This window comes from Coptis chinensis, chromosome 1 (genome assembly GCF_015680905.1).
Source record: "Coptis chinensis isolate HL-2020 chromosome 1, ASM1568090v1, whole genome shotgun sequence".
Taxonomy (NCBI): Eukaryota; Viridiplantae; Streptophyta; class Magnoliopsida; order Ranunculales; family Ranunculaceae; genus Coptis; species Coptis chinensis.
This window is the reverse complement of record NC_141456.1, coordinates 54,063,951-54,083,203: the sequence shown is the minus strand read 5'-3', so window position 1 is coordinate 54,083,203 and position 19,253 is coordinate 54,063,951. Positions and strand designations below refer to the sequence as shown.

Sequence of the window (19,253 nt, the reverse complement as noted above, 5' to 3'; positions counted from 1 at the left end):
CCTTACCGAGGACCGAGGTTCATGTCTCAATATTTTCCCAGATTTGGATAGTAATCTGCTTTTGACTTCTGACCTTTCTCCGTTTGACCGACCGACCACCCACAGTGGCTCAGTCTTTCATTTGTCATTAAAAAAAAATTTGCAAAAGAAACATTTTTGTTTTGGTTCCACAGTTCCACTTAATGTTTTACATAACCGTCTAAAGTGACCCAGACGGCGCGGACGTCTTGAACCACTCAATATAGTCAGAACTGCTAAAAAATGCAACTACAGTGTGGGCCCAACACTTGCCGTCCTCAATCATCTCATATCATGCCACGACTTGTTTCACATACCCACGAGTAAAACGCCATAAAGTCGTCGTTTATGGCGGCTACACCCACCTTCTAGACTAATTCCAATTCCTACACGTGTACAGTCTGATCAACGGTAGTTTGTTCTCAACTTTCCTGCAACTTGGCTAGAAAGAAAGAAAAAGTGGATGCTCCAAACTCTAACTAGATGCGAAAAGTAGTACAAAACATTAACCAAATTAGGAAAATATATAATCACTGCAGATTTACCCTACAGATGGATCTTTTATTGCTTCCACGTATATAGACATACTTTATTACATTGTTGTTTTCTGCTAATGTACTCTCTACTCAACCAATACCAGTACATACACTATGTATACATGTATTTACATTTAACACTATCAAAAGATGTATATTAGTCTCAAGTAAGCTTGAAAACCTAACTTTGCTTCTTTTCTACGCCCTCTATATACACTGGGGCAGAGCTTTGAAATTCCAAACACCGGCCTCGTGAACAGCTCGAGTGTAGAAGGAAGGACTGAAATGTAAATACGAGTGGAGAAGGGAGGGCATTGTCATATTAGACTGACAGTAAGGCGTACGATGGTAAATAGAGTATATTTCAGTATTCTAAAAGAAGTCCTCCCATTGGGGACCTATGTGGAATTCCCTTTCTTCTTTTGGCTGTTCTGTAATTTACCACAGTTGGAGGAGGCGTTGAAGGAGTGAAGCTTTGTAGGTTGTTCTTCAATTCATATCCATGGCTATTGCTGCTGTGAGTGTATGATTCCTCAGAATCTGAACCACTCATTCTTGATCTTTTCATCTTCTTTATTTTGCCATTCTTAGAAGTACCCACAATCTGAAATTCCAAATACAACAGTTAGTCAAAATTTAGTCTTTTTTTTTCCATTGACACAAATCTTAATGACTTAAAAGACTTAAAAGATTTAAGATGTTACCTTGCAGCCAAGAGAACAGAACTTGAAAGAATCAAGAAGACTACGTTCACAAACTTGACAAGTATTGGTGACACCTTTACCAGGCCTAGGTTGAGGCCTTTCATTCAAGAAAACAACTCTTGCACTATTGATAACATACGTCTGGACATGAGTTATATCCAGCACTTTCTGAATCTCATTAACCCTAATCACATCATGATATGATGACCTCCTTATCTGCAAAATTTCATCAACAACACATTATTAACAACTGAAACAAGATTTCATTTTAGTGAAAAAAAACACGGGAAAAAAAAGGTGCTACTTTAAAAACCTGAATAGCTCTATGGTCTTTGTGATAAGCAAGACAGAGTGAACAAAGAGCACCATTCATACAATCCAAGCAATACATATTGCATTCACTCTTGTGAGAATCAGTGTGATACTTGCATTGAACAAAGAATGGAGTTTTCAGTAAAGGAAGTAACCATGGTGGCCACCTCATATCATCATGCTCTTCTTCTTCTGGACCACCAGCTCCCTATAACAAATAGGGACAACATCAGCAAAAGAGAACAAACTAGTTTTCCTGACAAAAAAAAATGTACCAAAATAAAGAATGAAAAAAATACCATGATTCTTCTATTCTTGTGCAGCTTGATTTCTCTAACAATGGATTCTTGATTATCGATCGCCAGCTTGAGAGATTGTGGAGTATACTAGATTGAGGAAGGAAAAGAGGTATGAAGAGGGAGATGAGGTGTGGGCTCTTGTACTTGTAGTGGAATGGAGTGGATGATGGGGTCTGTGTTCTGTTGTGTTGGTCTGAATGGAATGGAGTAGATGGGTCGGGTCGTTCTTATCTGCTCGAAGTCTCCTCAACCGAACCTACTTCCGAACCTAATCCCACAAGATACGTTCATTACAAGGAACCCACCTCATTCATTTTTTTTTTTTAATAATTAATTTGTTTTTTTGGGATTCAATAATTTTAGTTTTGTTTAAGAAAATTAGGTCGACCAAGTTTTAGGAACATAGCTGACTTTTATAAATATATCAATCAGATTTACGAATATGACTATTAAACTAATCCATGATTATCTTGGTGTGAGTAATTCTTTAATTTTTTTCACTAGTAATCTTGTTTATGTGGTGCACGTGTTACTTTAACGATATACTGTTTTTTAACTAAACAATTAAGGGCATCTTTATTTTATTTTATTTTTTCTTACGGGCACCTTCCATTTCGTGTTGGATAGACAATATATATATATATGGAGAGATCCGTTTACTATGGATTTTTATACCATGGTTTATATCATGTTTATTTACAAAATGAGTTAAAAGTTAATATTTTGTGGATATAATCTCCTAACTTTGAATATATTTTTTACAAAAATTCGGCTTATTTAGAAATCTCTAATCTATTTAAAAATTGTTGAGAACTTTAAATTTTTTTTAACGGCCCAAATTTTTCAAGTTTGCAATCATCTTTTGACATTATTAAACATCATCAAATGAGCTAAAATTTTGTGGAGGTGATTTTCATGGTTTGTTAGACATATCCACACAAAAAATTATATTCTAGTTCGTCTTGTAGGTGAAATCGTGGGTCATAGTATAGACCATGGTATATTGATCATTCCCCTATATATACATATTTGTGGTTGACCTAAAAAACATGTTTTATGTTGGCCACCCTCAAATATATCAAGTTAACATGTTTGCAACTTCTTATAGCCCTTCTCTCTCTACATTTAAAACCCAAAATTAGGGTTTACATAAACAAGATAAATAAGAATTATTATAATCAAACATTTGTAAATTTCAAATAATGTTTAGTTTTAAATTTAAATTTGTTATTTTTCATTTTATTTTGTGTAATTGTGAATCAACAACTAGTTTAGGGTTACCAAATTTCGTACCAAAGTTTCATGTAAATTGGTCTCAATAGCTATTTTAATTTCAAATTTTACTCAAAAATTCTACAAATGTTTGAAATTTTATACAAATATCAATACAAAATTCGGTGATAATTTGGTGAATGCGGTTAGAAAGTGGTCGAAAAAAAAAGAAAGACATGAAGGCTAAAATTGGTTGGAACCTGTTTCTCGGTTCTTGGTGAATTGGGTGGAAGGTGTACGAGAGTTTGTGTAGTGCCCAACATAAGTACAGACCCAAATTGGACAAGGGTCTGCCCAACACAATTTGAGGGGTGTCAATTGTAGGATCCTTTTTTTTTTTTTTTTATTTCCTGATAAATATTGATATTTTGAAATTAATTTACTTATTGTTGTTGTGAAGGTGAATAGATTGCCGTATTGAGATGAAATTCGTAGACACAGTTCAAGATTTCAAAATTGTCAAAATTATGATAGCTCGAAAAAATAGATTTCCGTTTAAAATTCTAGAAAACTTCGTCTCAATTTAGATAGAAATGTTATATCCGTTTCATTTCACAAAAACAAACACACAAAATATTCATAGGAATTTCAAATATTGTTCAAAATTGAACTATATATAAACGTGAGATGTGAGAGGTTAATAGAAGAGGTGATTTTTTCTATTCTTTCAATTTTTATTTACATATATAAAATTTTACCTATACAAAACTAAATATTACAAAAATAAGACTGTAGGAGACAAGAAAAAAAATAGATGAATTGGACAAGTGAGTTTGTCACTGCTAACTAACAACCAAAACAATTAGTATTGTTCAAGCCTTGAGATAATGGAAGACATTAAAATTTGTAGAAACGTTGTAACTTCAACAAAAGTTTTTTTAAAATTTAGCTCGCCAAAATTATTGGAAAAGTGCCACTATTAAAGAGGACCAATTTGGAAAAAATTTGCATCAACTTAACCAGGATTTTAGAGCGGAATTCAGAATATATTTCCGAAAATAAAAAATCACTTTGTTTGGCAATTTTTTCTGCACCGAAAGGGAAACCCAAAATCTCTAAAATTAAGGAATTGTAAATTTCTATAGAGGACAGAAACTTAAGATTTTCATATATTCATAAATTTTAACTATTTGAAATTGTCAAGTATTGGAATTATATTTTCAATTCCAATTTTAAAGGAAAACTTCTAAAGAGACCCATAGTTAGCAAGACTTCATAACAAGGCCAAATATTTTGATGTCGGACAATATATTGGACCCCCAAGAGCCTGATATGTATCGGTGGATATATCATTTTGTTGACCGGTCAAAATTTTGTTTTGTATATCGATACATCAAAAATATCGTTAATGTATTAATAAAAAATAATCTAAAATTGGTCAAAGGCAACAATCTATATATATCGAATATATCAGTAAATATATATCGATATATCAGAAAAAATCGATATATATCATATACAAAATATATATATATATATATATCCATCCGATATATCATAATATATCCATATCAGATACCTAAAAAACTGAAATATATTGCAATATTCAGAAATATCGACTATATTTTGGTCTTTGCTTCATAGTAATTCACTAATTCCCCCCTAAAAAGAGTTGAGAGGCCTACTTGATCAAAACTAAAATCATTTCACTGTTCTATGATGTTCTTGGCATATGTAACTATCGTTTGGTTTAATAAAAATTTAGCTTCAAACAAACAAAAAAAAATTCATTTCACTGTGGACTCCAGTTCGGAAACTAGCGAAGTCATGACTCATGAGGCTGCATTAAAAAAACATCTTTTTCAATTTTTTATTTTTTCTCTAAAATATCAAGCGTGGTGTTTGGTATTGACCAAGTTGCTAGTTTTGAGTCCGTCAATAATGTTGCTGAACGCCGCCATTACAGCACTCCACGCTGGACCAATGAAAGATGTTTGTTGTAGGTGTCGACACCAGTGACGATCATATCGTCATATATACGTGTTGGTGAAGGCAGGAGAAAGTGAACCACCAAAAAAAAAAAGGACCCACAGTCCCACAATAACTTATATTATTCATTTATGGTACACGACCGGCATTGGCTCATTGGCAGTGTCCTTTTTAGGTTTCTCTTCCCCGTTCCCACGCTAGTCAACGTGTTAAACATTTCTTCAACCTCATTTTCTTCTCCCTCATTTCCCCGCAAATTACTTCAAAATCAGTAATCATTTTCTAGAGTGTCATTTTATGGATTTCCACACGTTTTAAGTGCCATGGTGTGGTACAGTGGACAGTGGAGCACTCCAACAGGGCTGGCCGTGAGTTTTGGGGTCCAATGCAAACGGTCAATGTAAACACTGTACTATCACTCTATCAGTGATTCAGAATTTCAGAGTAGTATAATTAACTCAGCAAAGAACTCATTTCGTTGGTCAGGTTATAACACGAAATTCAGTATATAGAGAGTTAGAGACTCTGTTTTCCCAAATGAGTAAATTTATGTAGTAGATTATATGCTAACATGGAACGAATGTTTCTGATGTTATTGCTGGGCAAGCTCTTGGTTAGAAACTTCCTCGTGAACAAAAAGATAATCCAATTCTATATGCTTTGACGAGCATGAAATACTGGATTATAGTTCCTATGTATAGGTGGAACTTAAATTATAACAATAAATAATTGACTATAAGTTGTATGAATCTAGTATCGAAAAACAGTAATAAGCTGAGGATTGTGCTCGGCACAATTTCCTTAGCCTCAAGCGTACGTCTCCCAGGATATTGCCTTATTGTTTGACTCGAATCAAGCCCAGTACTCGCACCCACGCGAAGCCCAATTGGGTGGATTTGCACCTGGCGGCGTGTGGCGTGCACTAAGGTTTTCCTGGAGCTCCCACCTCCCCGAGCCCCCAAACCAAGGAGGCCTTGTGTCTTGCACCTCCTCCTTATATCTCTACGCTATCCCTCCATAAGGACACAACCAATATAAACTTAAGAGTCTTAAGTTTAGTAACCAATGTGAGACTAAAACCCCCCACATTAGAGTGTAGTAGATACAAAAGGTCATGGGTTCAAACCCATGAGGACACAAATTCATTCACATTTCCAACATAAGTTACTTGGTAATTAAGAAGAAAGCTTGGGAACTTCTAATTTCCGAGTTCTCTTTAGACTAAGCAAATGAAGGCTAGATGTTATCTAAGTTCAAATTCTCTAATTAAGCTACTTCCAGAAATTGTGCATCTATCATGTGGAAGCAACACTCCTATCTAATAGACATCATTTACAATGGACTTCTATAGAGGATTGCAAATGAGTACTCTGTTAGTGCTTGAGAAGATAGGTGGATACCCGGAGGGCTGGAGTACGTTATTTCAGTTGTGCTGGCTAGTGCTCGAAATGCAAATTGGTCACCCGCGAAGGTTGATGACTTCATAGACCAATCTACAAAACAATGGAACTGGAATGCTTTGTAACAACGCGGCCTTTAAACTTGTTCATATAATTTGTTCAGTTCAACGTACTGGCTAGAAGATTTGATGAAGACACTATTTTGGGGAGCTTGAGCAAAAGTGGCTGCAAAAGTTAAAACTAACTATAATGATAGGCATGGCCTTGTCTTAATCTCTTTTTTAAACGCACTGGAGAATCACTCACTTCACATCATCTTTTAAGCGAACTTGAAATTACAATTGCCATATAGAATGAGGTTCTTCCTTTGGAAATATTGCTTGCAATTTGTCATACTGTCATCCTCTGGAGGGGATTTATTGGCATTTCAAAGACTTTCAGCCGTTTCAGGTATAGCAATACAGTTTTCTGGCGCACTTCACTTGGTGAAACTCAAGAGCACATCTACTTTTAGATGTGAATTTGCTAGCTCACTTTGGTTTGGATCAAATCTTCATGCTCTTATTGTTTCAAAAAATTTGAGTGCAGAGGGAAGGCATGATTTAACTTCGCAAAGTGGAATGATCGAACTTGACTCAAACAGGTTACAATGTGTCAGGTTTGGCTCAGACTTTTTGGCATATTTAAATTGCTTAAAATGATGCTAGATAAAGAGTCCACTCTACAATCCAGAGGTTATTCATTTAAGACCGTGATGCAGCGATGAGTTAGAAAATGTACATCCTCCCTCAAAATTCAAGAGATACAATTTGTTTTGGACTAGGGTATGCCCGTGCCTTGCGGCCCGCGATGGCGTCGCCAAGGGCGCTACTTCTTGGCCGACATGCTACGGGTCTTATATGGGTTCTTTTCAGACATGCTCTTGATCATACATTTCCTGCAAAGTGAACGCGATTCCATCTTAACTCGTTTTTCTATATTTAAGGTTCTTTTTCAGTGTACCGCATGCTCTTGATCATACATTTCACTAAAGATCAAAGTGAATCCATGATACAATAACCACCACCATTATACTAAACATTCTCGATTCCATCTTAATTTTCTTTGTAATTTTTTTGCTAAAACTACATTTAAGATAAACAAAAGTAATTCAAAAACTGAACATTGTTTTTCTTCCTATTATGCCCTCTCCTTCTCCTTCCCCATTTGCCAATCAATTCATAGTCCACCCATTTTACCTCTCTCACTCTCAAATAATCAAAGCCAACCATCCATTTTATTCTATCTTCACTTACTTCATTTCCCAAATCAACAAAAAAATAATTATACTTGCATCCACAAATTTTCTTATTCTTGAAAACATCCCCTTACACTAAAGATCAATTTTATTCTTATTCTTCAATTGGTCGAAATAACATAGAATCCATGATACAATAACCACCACCATTATACTAAACATTCTTATTAATCCAACCCTTCTAATCCAACCCCAAAATTGGCATGACACTTTTAACATCCTTTTAACATCCGATTAAGACAAACTCATAGTAAGAAATCAATATACTACAATAATATACCATAAGTTTTGGAATTCTTATCAAAACTTGTATAATCACAGAGACACCAATAAAAATGATCGCTTGAAATGGTTCTGTTACCACCAATTTGCTAGTAATGATCTTATGTTATCTTGGATAAATGGGCAACTTTCATCCCCCTGCACTTTAACTTCTAGAGAAGCACCTACTCAACCTTTGTTTCAAAGAATAATCACAAGAAAAAACTTCCACTTACGAAGAAAACATGATCCCCTGCACTTTAAAATGTAACCATTCAAGAAAAACTTGCCTTTTATTGGGTAAAACTACTCCTAAACAAATCAAGTCCAAATTCATTCTTTGTGCAGAACATCAAGAAAATATTCATAATAAGATCATGGATGATTAGATATTGTGACATAAAGCACTAAATATCGCATACTGCCCTAGTACACTTCAAGGTATTCACTTAAAAAGCACCTCCTAGTCCCCTTTCATTCAGAGAAATGACTAGAACCAGAACCCCTATATAAATCCAATAGTAACAATATGAAAAAGCTGATGCCTGATGCAACTACCATTTGAAGAAAATATTTCAAACACGAAAAATAGTGGCATTTTTCACAATATATTGACCATCAAAACAGGAATAGCTCATCAAGTTGTCATGCCTACCATGCCGACAACTTTATTCGCCTTAGCAAACTCATCTTCATACATTCCCTCCCCTTCCCTCACATGCCACCATGTTCGTATTGCTTCAATCTCGAACGCTGCAAGTGTTGATCCAATATCAGTAGCCCTAGCTCGTGAACAAAGGTCCTCATCATTTGTGAGCACCATAAAATTTTTCATCAGCTCCAAAACCCTTTCAGCATATGGAACAAAGGCTTGTTCTCACTGCGCAGCTGGCTGAGAACCAATTGTAGATCGTGGTAAGCATCATCGCGTTTTAGAAGAAAAAATTACTTAAAATCAAAAACACTAAACCGGTATTTAAAAATTAAAAGTTTAAAACTTATCACAAAAAAGCAAAAATCAGATGGCAAGTATACCATGCATGTCTCCCCTGTAAATTTCGAGCTATTAAGAGTGTTTGTGGAGTAATCTCCCCATCAAGGGATCAAGAAAAGGAAGTATTTCCTCACCCATGTTATCACAAAATGCAAATTAGTGCATAATATGATTTTTCCCGTAGAAGCGGGTAATACCATTATGCATGTGGTGTACATAAATAAACCATGAAGCATTTAACCTCCATCCAATACTTACCTTCACTTCATCGGACACATCCTCAAGGGCATTTAAAATGCATGGAAGAATGATTTCATAGTGAGATGTAATTTCAGTTTACAAATGCTCGAAGAAATTAGCCTAATGCAAATGATGCTGCTCCTCTTACCATTTGTTCTTGATACCTTAGAGTTCCCAAAATGATATGAAGGATGGGTTCCATTTTTTCTTTCATCAGTTAAAAACAACCTTCTGAAACAACACCTAAAGCCGCCGGCGGGGTTCACATTTTGACTGCTCAATGAAGCAAACTCCAAAACTGGTGGAAAGACAAGCTTGGGAAGGTTTATAGCCATTGTATCGATGACTTCAGCAGCGGCTCGATCTGCTGCAAGATCATCCAATTCAACTCCTTCAGTTGCTTCTACAAGTGAAGGGCACATAACTTTGCAAGCCATGAGATTATATGAATAGCCTGATGTGGAAGCAGAGAACAGAGATTGTGGGACATGAGCATAGCTATAAAATTAATACTGTTGAAATAATCAATTCATAGATAAAAGAGAATTGATGCATTTGACATTTCCAACCTGATGGCGTGTATTAGATTCCAAATTTTGACTTGAACAAACTGCAAGAGATTCAATTAGCTCATCAAAAATTTCAAAAGCAATTGCAGCAACATCCTCCTCACCGTTCGCAAGGCATTGCCTTGATACGTTCAGGATGCTCGGAATGAATTCTAGAAATCTCACCTACAAAGCAAATTCCAAAAAGAAACTTGTCTTGTGGAACATTGAAGACATAATGAAGAGCCACAGTGAGTTCAACCACGCCGAGCCTTGAACCGAGGTAGCTACCAGTCTTGGAGACGTTAAAGATACATCGGAGCGCAGTTCATTAGTGAGTTACTTCAGTTCCTGGATCAACATATAATATTAAGGAGCTTATAAGTTGATTCCCCTTATTTTGGACTTGGGTTTACAGGAAAGGAAAATGGCAAGAACTCGTATTGGAGGTAGACTATAGAGGGAGACTGTAGGGGTGGGAGTGGGAGTGGGAGGGACTGATGCGGCGGTCAGGGCAGATGTTGGAAGAGAGATTAGAAAAGAAAATCTAATCTCATGGATCCAGACGCTATGGATGAAAGTAGCATCGTTGTTTCTGCCAAGTCATAAATTGCTGAAAAAGAATTTGGGCCTTCGGGCCCCACACAGTTGTGTTTTATTAGATAGATAATAACCCCCACCCTAAAACTGCGTGAAGCGTAACACTAATGCATTTTTGGAAATCCAGCATTACTTAGATATCCTTAGGGTAGGCATATCATTATTAAGAACCAAATACTACTGTTGACGCTTGCGGAAAACATGCCACCTCACTTAATACCGACCAAAAAATGGCAATCACAACCTAGCCAAACTAATTGCTGGATCGTCGCCTTCTTATTGGATGCAAGTTATCGTATCCCTTTAAGGGCGTTGCCGCGTAGGGCAACATAATATAAAGTTTACCAAAATCCTAAAATGACATGTATACCTTCGGATTTCCTAAGAGTGTCGTCACAACCCGTTTTAATTTAAAGTTGAATTGGACACATTGGCAGAGTAGAAGTTAGTTTGTTGCGCCCCTAGGTCCTATGCAAGATGAAATAAGAGTGAGGATCTATGCGAATTGGGTTTAAGGATGACCCTGGATTGAACTTAACAACTTCCACCTGAACTGCATCATGTAACCAAGGGTCTCAGCTGCAAGGTACCGCAAGCCTAGCATTGCCTAACTTGCTGCAAACGAACACCTGTAGCATCATCTAGTTTCTCAATTTGGTAGTTTACACGCTCTGAAATGTAATCAATCCATTTCAAAAGATGTTTGGAATTAAAGGCATGACCGCCCTATTGACCTCAAGACTTGGAGACCTGATTTAGGTTCTAAAACATCAATTCTAAGTACCATCACAAGTACACAAGTAGTTGGAGAACAAAAATGAATGACAATACATGGATATAACTTTTTCCTCCAATAAAATATTGAAAGACTTGTAGCTAGTTCTTTCATTAGCAGTCCACCAATGCAAAGGACGTTAACGTGTTGAAAATTTACTGCAGGGGAACCATTCAGTCAACAATGATAAATTGGTTCAAGAATTAGCTTAGCTGAGTCTTCTATTATATATGACAATGGAAGGTTCAATTGAGCATTTATTCATGAGAGTTCAGTCCAAGCAAACTTCTTAAGTGGCCTAAATTCATGGGCGGTTGGAAAATCATACTGACTTTTTTACAATAATAATTTCTAAGCTACTTCCAGTTCTAACACAAGCTGATCCGTTCTAAAGAAACGTGTACAAAGACTTGATAGAAACGTTGAATTGGCGCTAAGAAAACTCAAGGAAGAAAAACAAGCCTTTATATTCTCGTCCTCATGCATTTGAAGAAATGTTGCGATTCTGCTTCAGCTTATATATAGCAGATCTAGTCCTTGAAAGCATCCATGCAGGGGGCCCTTCCCTTATTAAGTGTCCCAAACTTTGTTCTCGTCTCTCCTCATTTTCAACTCTAATTTAGCAACCCTTTCTAAACTTGTTCGCATTTATTTTTATTGTATTATCCTCTTAAGTAGTTTAGCTTCCAAATAGCCTGCTGGCTTTGGTCCATGGCTTCTTTTCTACATAGTATTTTCTTCCTAATAATATTTCTGCATCTTGCGCTCTTAACATCAGCTCAATCACCTTATAAAAACATAACCTTGGGCTCTTCTCTATCTAACCTTGACGATAATCCACACTGGACGTCTCAGTCAGGTGAATTTGCTTTTGGTTTCCATCCCCAACAAGGTCAGTTTTTGCTGGCAATATGGTATGCCAAAATACCAGTACCAGTCAAAACCATAGTTTGGACTGCAAACGAAGGAAAGCCTGTGGAGCGAGGAGCTAAAATTCAGTTAACATCAAATGGTGTGCTTTTCCTGAGCACCCAAAATGGAACAGAGATCTGGAAACCTCAACTAACGGATAACAGCCAAGTAGCCAGTGCTGCAATACTCAACACAGGAAATTTGGTGCTGACTACCACAGATTCCACGGTTGTATGGGCAAGCTTTGATAATCCAACTGACACCCTCTTGCCTTTTTACCCAAACACTAGAGCCTGGCTATAAACTCTCCTCTCGGCTAACAGAGAATGACTACACACTTGGGAGATTTGAGTTTAGCTAGGGATGTCCAGACCAGGCCTGAACCCGATTTTTTGGGTTTTGAACGGGTATCGGGTTACTCAGGACCGACCCTATTTTTTGCAGGTCGGGTTCGGATTTGGGTATTTGTTGGATACATGTTACCAAATCCTATTCTAACCCTATATTTCGGATACCTGTCGGGCTCGGGTTCGGATTTCGGGTATGATAAAACCCGAAATATATGAAATAAAAGAATATTAGATCTCTTCATCAGGAACGTCATTTTCAGCTATTAGATCTCAAGATCTCAAGAAAAACATCTTTTTCATCCAATTAATCAAAAGCCATCTTCTTTTATTAGATTTGATCTGTTTAACTTTAACATCGTAAAACCACCCAACAAATATCAAAAGATTCAAAGACACACACGTGATTGCATTTTTTTGAAGCGAAAAAGACAAAAGTAGACCAAACAAGGCAATAATTCCAAAACAATAACTCAATAAGATTGATGGCTTTTTGGGAGTTTCAAACTTTCACAGGTAGTGTGAATCCAACATGTTGATTTGACAATAAGATTGATGGCTTTTAGGAGTTTAGAACTTTGTGGTGGTGTGAATCGACTGTTGATTTCTTTAAATTGCTGACCATATTTAGAAAGAGATATTTAAGGAAGTCTTTGCAAATTTTCGAAATTGAATCTGAACTTAAGAAGACCATCAAACCCACTAATCTCTTCACCAAGAACGTGTGATTGGGTTGTCTTGTTTTTGGGAAAGTGTTGGAGGGAAGAGGGAAAAAAGTAGTAAGGGTACGGTCAAAAGTAATTTGTCTTGAAGACCAAAAGTAAATAGTAATGAGCAAAAGACCAAAGTTTGTTGAAGATAAATAGATAATAAATGAAATTTAGAACTGTTAGGAATTATGGTCTGGTTTGGGTTCGGGTTTTGGTTGGGAATTTTTACCCTCTATAATCGGATTTTGGGTTTGGGTTCGGGTTTTGGTTGGAAATTTTTATCCTCTATAATCGGATTTTGGGTTTGGATTCGGTCCGGATATGATTTTGGGCTTTCTAACCTTTTTAACGGGTTTAGGGCCAAATTATCGGGTATAGTTTGGGTCGGTCCGGGTTTAAATAGTGTGACCAAACACGACTCTATGTATTTCGGTCTGGGTTCCGATTCGGGTTTTGTCGGGCTCGAGCAGGGTTCGGTGCGGGTTTTTTTTTCGGGTTTCGGACGGATTTCGAAGGTTCATCAGTGATGACCTCCACGGCTCCACCTAGATGAAATTGAATAAAAGATCCAGTCGATGAAGCTTTTTTCATTTCCTGGAAGGATCATTTCAAAAATCATGGTCAACTTTGAGTGCACTGGAGAATAATATTAAATGTGCCTTCAGTAGACAAGAACACGGGTTATTTACCCTTGTCCCGTGTATTTCCCCGCTTCCCATCTTACTTCGCCCTTTTCCATTCTTCCTTTCTGCTTGCCGGCTTCTGCTCGTACGCCACAATTCTCTAGAAAGTATGCCCCATGGGTAGAGATTCAAGACTTGCAAAGACGAAAGGAATCTTCCCGTAATGGCGGCGGAGGTCCATGCTCGTGATTCGAGAGGGCGAGAAAAATTCCTAACAAAGACTTGTTCATTAATCACTCCGGGTTTGGGGCAGAATGGACATCCTAAGTTTAGCCAACAAGTTGATGGGAAACTTGTTATGTACACTATTGCTCGTCTTACGGAAGGTAGAAATGGTGCTTATTGGGTAAGTGACACTGTAAATAAAGGTCAGCGATTGGTATTCAACCAATCTGGGTACATATATCAAGCTCAAACAAATGGGACCATCATTAATCTGTCATCTGAGATACAAGATTCAACAAGAGACTACTACCAAAGAGCCACCTTCGATTTTGATGGGGTTATAAGGCAATACACCTACCCAAGAACATCCCCAAGCAAAGATGGCCTGAGTCTTGGTATTCATCAGCATGGTCGCTACCAGAAAACATTTGTGCAGCTGACTTTGGGGAGTTTGGCAGTGGACTTTGCGGGTTTAACAGTTATTGCAGAATAAACCAGTGCATGCCCACCTGGGTATGACTACATAGATCCGCAAAATAAATTCGCAGGATGCAAGCAAAACTTCGTGTCACAGAGTTGTGAGAAAAATGATATAAGGACGAGAACCGATGGTTTCGAAATGCAAAGTGTTCCTAACACAAATTGGCCATTCAGTGATTACGAAAGGTTAATTGGCGCCAGTGAAGATTGGTGCAGAGAAACTTGCCTGAATGACTGTTTCTGTGCTGCGGCAATTATCGGTGAGGGGACTTGCTGGTTGAAGAAGTTCCCACTTTCACATGGTAGAAGATTCCCGGTTCTAGTGGAAGGGCTCTTATTAAAGTAGGTAATTCTTCCAAACAGCAGGTTCCTTCAGTAGTCTCGGATGAAAAGAATGGAAAAAGAAAACAAATGGTTCCCGCCGGTGATAATAGTTTTGGGCGGTTCTGCTCTTCTCAACCTACTATTTCTTTTGCTGGTTTTCTATTGTTCACGACAAAAAAAGCAAAATATAAGACTGCAAGATCCCTGTACACTTGGAGTAAACCTACGATCATTTACTTACAAAGAGCTAGAAGAAGTAACGAACGGGTACAATGAAGAACTAGGTAAAGGCGCCTTCTCCACAGTTTATAAAGGAAAGCTAAAATCAGATTCTAGAAATTTTGTTGCTGTTAAGAGGTTGGAGAAGGTAGTAGAAAGAAACGACAAGGAATTCAAATCAGAAGTGAGTGCAATTGGGAAAACCAATCACAAGAACCTAGTCCAACTACTAGGCTTCTGTGATGAGGAGGCGCACCAGATTCTAGTATACGAGTTCATGAAAAATGGATCCTTAGAAAGCTTCCTATTCGAAAGTTCAAGGCTCAGCTGGTTCCAAAGAACTCAAATTGCACTTGGGATTGCTAGAGGATTGGAATACCTACATGAAGCATGCGTCACCCAAATTATCCATTGTGACATAAAACCTCAAAACATACTTCTAGATGACTCTTATGCGGCAAGAATATCTGACTTTGGATTGGCCAAGCTTTTGAAGAGTAATCAGACTAGAACTAATACAGGTATTATAACACCCTGTCTTTTAATTGCTTTTCCTCTAATAATATTTATATTAATAATAATAATAATAATGTAAATAGATAAAACAAAGATAGGATATCTAGTAGTTTCGGATAAAAGTCCGTAAGTAAGTAGATAGGTTTAAAACCCTTGTTTTTCGAGGAGGTTTTAAACAACTAGAAAAAATAGAGTTTTCTCACGAGAGTTCTGGGAGAAAAACACAGCAAGGGTTTATAAAAAAAAAAAAAGAGGAAGAGTTTTACAAAAAGAAGAAAAAAGGGTTTGAACAAGAAAGATCTTCCAGTTTCGCGCGACAGTCGACTTCAGTCTTTGGGGATTTTTTGCTTTCGGGAAGTTGTTCGGTTTTAAAACGGTGAGTAGTCTGAAGTTTTTTTTTTGTTATATTTGTTTATGCTATTCATCCCAGTAATACTGTTTTCCAGAATTGAGATAGTGTAAACCCCGTTAATGGTGTCGACTGATAAATACGAATGTCGCAGTACCACAGTATGTAAAACACGGGTAAAGTTGAAAAGTTAAACTGTCGAAGCCTTGACATCTTGACACCGGTGGTTAATGGCGTCGCCATCAGCACCAAAGCACCAAATCGTCCTTCCTGTTTTGTGTTTGAATTATATTTTATTTTTTTGATTTGTGGTGATGTTGGAACTATTAGTGTTCTAATTGGTGTTAGATGGGTTGTTGGTGTCGCGGGGAGCTCTTGAAGCCCGGAGGAGCTTCAATGGCGACAAATAAGCACCAAACCGTCCCTGCGTCTTGATTGTTGGGACTAAGGTTTTGATTAGTTTTGTTGTGAGGTTATGTTGTGTTGTTGGGTTGGGGATGTGTTGGTGGTGGATTGGGTGCTGGAGAGAGGATGATTGAAGCGTGAATAAACCTTTAATGGCGTCGATTCGAATTTTTACAGTATAATAGAATCATGATTTGATGGTATAGGTAGGTGGGGGTTTTTGTGGGGATGAAAACCGCTGGGTTCCTTTTGTTTAGAGGTGGCCGGTGGTGGCTGTTGTGGTGGTCGGTGGTGGCTGGAAGTTGGATGAGGAAGGAGATGAACAGTGAACCACGATTTGGGCTTGGGCCAAATCGTGATGGGCTTATATGTTTTGTTTGGTTTTTATTTATTTTTTGGACTTAACTTTAGACTATGGGCCTTAGGCTTTGGGCTTTTGGATTTTTGGAGTTTAGGCCGGGTTGACCAATGTTGACTGTTGACCAGAGTTGACTGTTGATTTTGACCAGTTGACCCAAAATTTGACTTTTACCTAAAATTATGATTCGGTTTAATAGGATAAGTCTAGGACTATTAACGTGTTTGACTTTAGGCTAAGACCTTCCTAAATATACTTGTGTACATGTATTTACTGCTTTGTGATTTTTCAGTCTTTTACGATACACAACGTTACGACACTTATACATCCATGAAATTAATAATGCGTAAACCAAAATTAATTGAATCAAGATATTCCTACGTTCTCTGAAATAATCTATGCAATAAAGTACAATAATGCGTAAACAAAACTTACCGCACCCTTTTAGAACTCTCCACACCAAGTTTTAGAATTGAGTTTATGACCGATGAAGTCATATGTTAGGTGGGCATTTATTGAATGTGCCATAAATGGCCCGTTAAGCGTTGTATAAGGGGATTCATTGAATGTCTGCCATGAATGACACGGTATTCATTGAATGTGCCATGAATGACCGATGGTTTGGACCGCTACTAAAGAGGAACTAAGGTATTAAGCCTTGGGTTAGTTATATTCCTTGAGTGTACGAGAATGTAGGATTGGGTATTCCTTGAATGTGGCAGGAATGACCCAGGGCATTCATTGAATGTGCCATGAATGGCCCGTTAGTAATATGATAGGTATTCTTTGAATGTGGCGGGAATGACCTAAGGTGTTCATTGAATGTGCCATGAATGACCTGAGTTTTTGTGCCCAAAGAGGCTGTGAAATATGTGTATGAAAGCCCAGAGATGGCTATGATATTGTGGTATTTGGTGGGAGAGAGGCACACATGAATGTGTGATTTGGCAAATGTGTGGAGTGCAAATCGTGGAGTAGGTACTAAAGGGTGGGTGTATAAGAAAAGTAATTGATTAATTGACAAGAGAAATTGATTTGATTATGCGAGTGTGTTTGGGCTTACTTTTGAATCCATATAGGATATCTACATATGTTATATACAAGTTCTAACTTTCTTTTGCTGGGGAGGGTAGGACTTAATAATATTTTGTAGGAGGACGCCGTCCCTACCCTTATATGTGGGACATCGGTAAGTGTAATTCAATTATTTAGATATTAAAAGGAGTTATTAGAATAAGTTAATAAAATGGAAGTTTTGCTTGGGAAGAAACTATGCCGGTTGAGATGACGGAACTACCTGTCTTCCAAGCTGAGAATGATTAGGTTATGATAGATTTAAAGTGTTAGTTGGATAAGTAAAGTTCTAAATGTTTATATGTAGTTAGTCTACTCATACCAGCAAATTCCATTTTGCTGACCCATGTTTGCTTTGTTTTGGCAACGTGGGTGTGTTCTTGGGAACATAGGTGGAAGACAGTGGAACCGCGGCGTGTGATTGGGATTTTTGCCTGGAGCAGTCCGTTAGTTTTCTTTTAGGTCTGATTCCTATTGGAAGGATGTTATCTTAATAAAGAAGTTGCGGATAATTATCGGGATTATTTTATTTTAAGTTGTTTCTTTTATGACATGGCTATTAGGGTTTGTATGTGTAGTATCCTCCGTCATAGTCTGAGTTTTTAAACAAGTGAACCTAGTGATGTTTGAGATATTTATATTTCAAATATTCACTTTGTTATTGTTTAGAAATTCGGGCTGTGACAGGTATCCGGGGAGCCAGAGGGTATGTTGCTCCTGAGTGGTTCAAGACCATGCCAATCACAGCTAAGGTGGATGTTTATAGTTTTGGGATCATGTCACTAGAGATCATATGTTGTAGAAAAAATGTCGAAGTAGAAGTTGGGGATGAAGATATAGATGTATTGTCAGAATTGGCATATGAATGTTATGTACATAAAGAACTACATTTTTTGGTGTTGAATGACGAAGAAGCAAATATGATGGTAAGAGTTGGGAGAGGCTTGTCATGGTTGCTCTATGGTGTATTCAGGAGGACCCATCTTTAAGACCTTCCATGAAAAAGGTGATTAGGATGCTAGAAGGAGATGTAGAAGTTTTAATTCCCCCTGACCCTTACTCCTTCGTTAGCTCTATCGGTTAGAATCATCTCCCTCCCTTTCAATGGGTGCTGATATTCCATAATGTCTCAAGATTTCATGTATTTTCTAGATTTCGTACCTGTTCACTAAACGGGTGCCGTTAAATGAAATAATTTTTTTTGTTAGAAGACTTGTAATTATTTGTAATTAAGCTATAGCATTATCATGTTTCAAAAAATAAATTTTAAACATTTTCATTCATGTAAATAGGATCACATGTAGTACAGCTCTAACCAAGAATACCGGAACGGAAAAACAACAGCATATATTCCTTTGCGCCCGTTACATTTCAACATTGCAATTGCATTCTTAATCAGCCCCATCTAACAGTAGAACATACTACTCTACTCAAGCTTAAAAAATTAGGAGCTGATTCAGTAGAGGAGGCACAAAGTTCCTGAAATCCTTGTTCGACAACTTGCATTGTGTATATATTGGAACAAA

The 19,253-nt window shown here is 37.3% G+C and overlaps 1 protein-coding gene and 1 pseudogene across 2 annotated transcripts; one reads left to right on the top strand and one right to left on the bottom strand.

Moving 5' to 3' along the window:
* Positions 1-532: 532 nt before the first annotated feature.
* Positions 533-2,201, bottom strand: LOC147524555 (protein RGF1 INDUCIBLE TRANSCRIPTION FACTOR 1-like). Of its 2 annotated transcripts, none has more exons than XM_086603748.1 (4): positions 1,870-2,201; positions 1,572-1,778; positions 1,259-1,474; positions 533-1,158 (listed from the first exon to the last, which is right to left on the bottom strand). In XM_086603748.1, exons 1-4 carry the CDS (start codon positions 1,870-1,872, stop codon positions 919-921), a joined length of 666 nt encoding a protein of 221 aa, XP_086459874.1. In that variant the 5' UTR covers positions 1,873-2,201; the 3' UTR covers positions 533-918. The 2 variants fall into 2 exon arrangements, with proteins under 2 accessions (XP_086459874.1, XP_086459869.1); XM_086603743.1 differs by having other exon boundaries at positions 1,563-1,778; positions 1,870-2,068.
* Positions 2,202-11,435: 9,234 nt separating this feature from the next.
* Positions 11,436-19,010, top strand: LOC147524554 (G-type lectin S-receptor-like serine/threonine-protein kinase LECRK3; annotated as a pseudogene).
* The last annotated feature ends 243 nt before the right edge of the window (positions 19,011-19,253 follow it).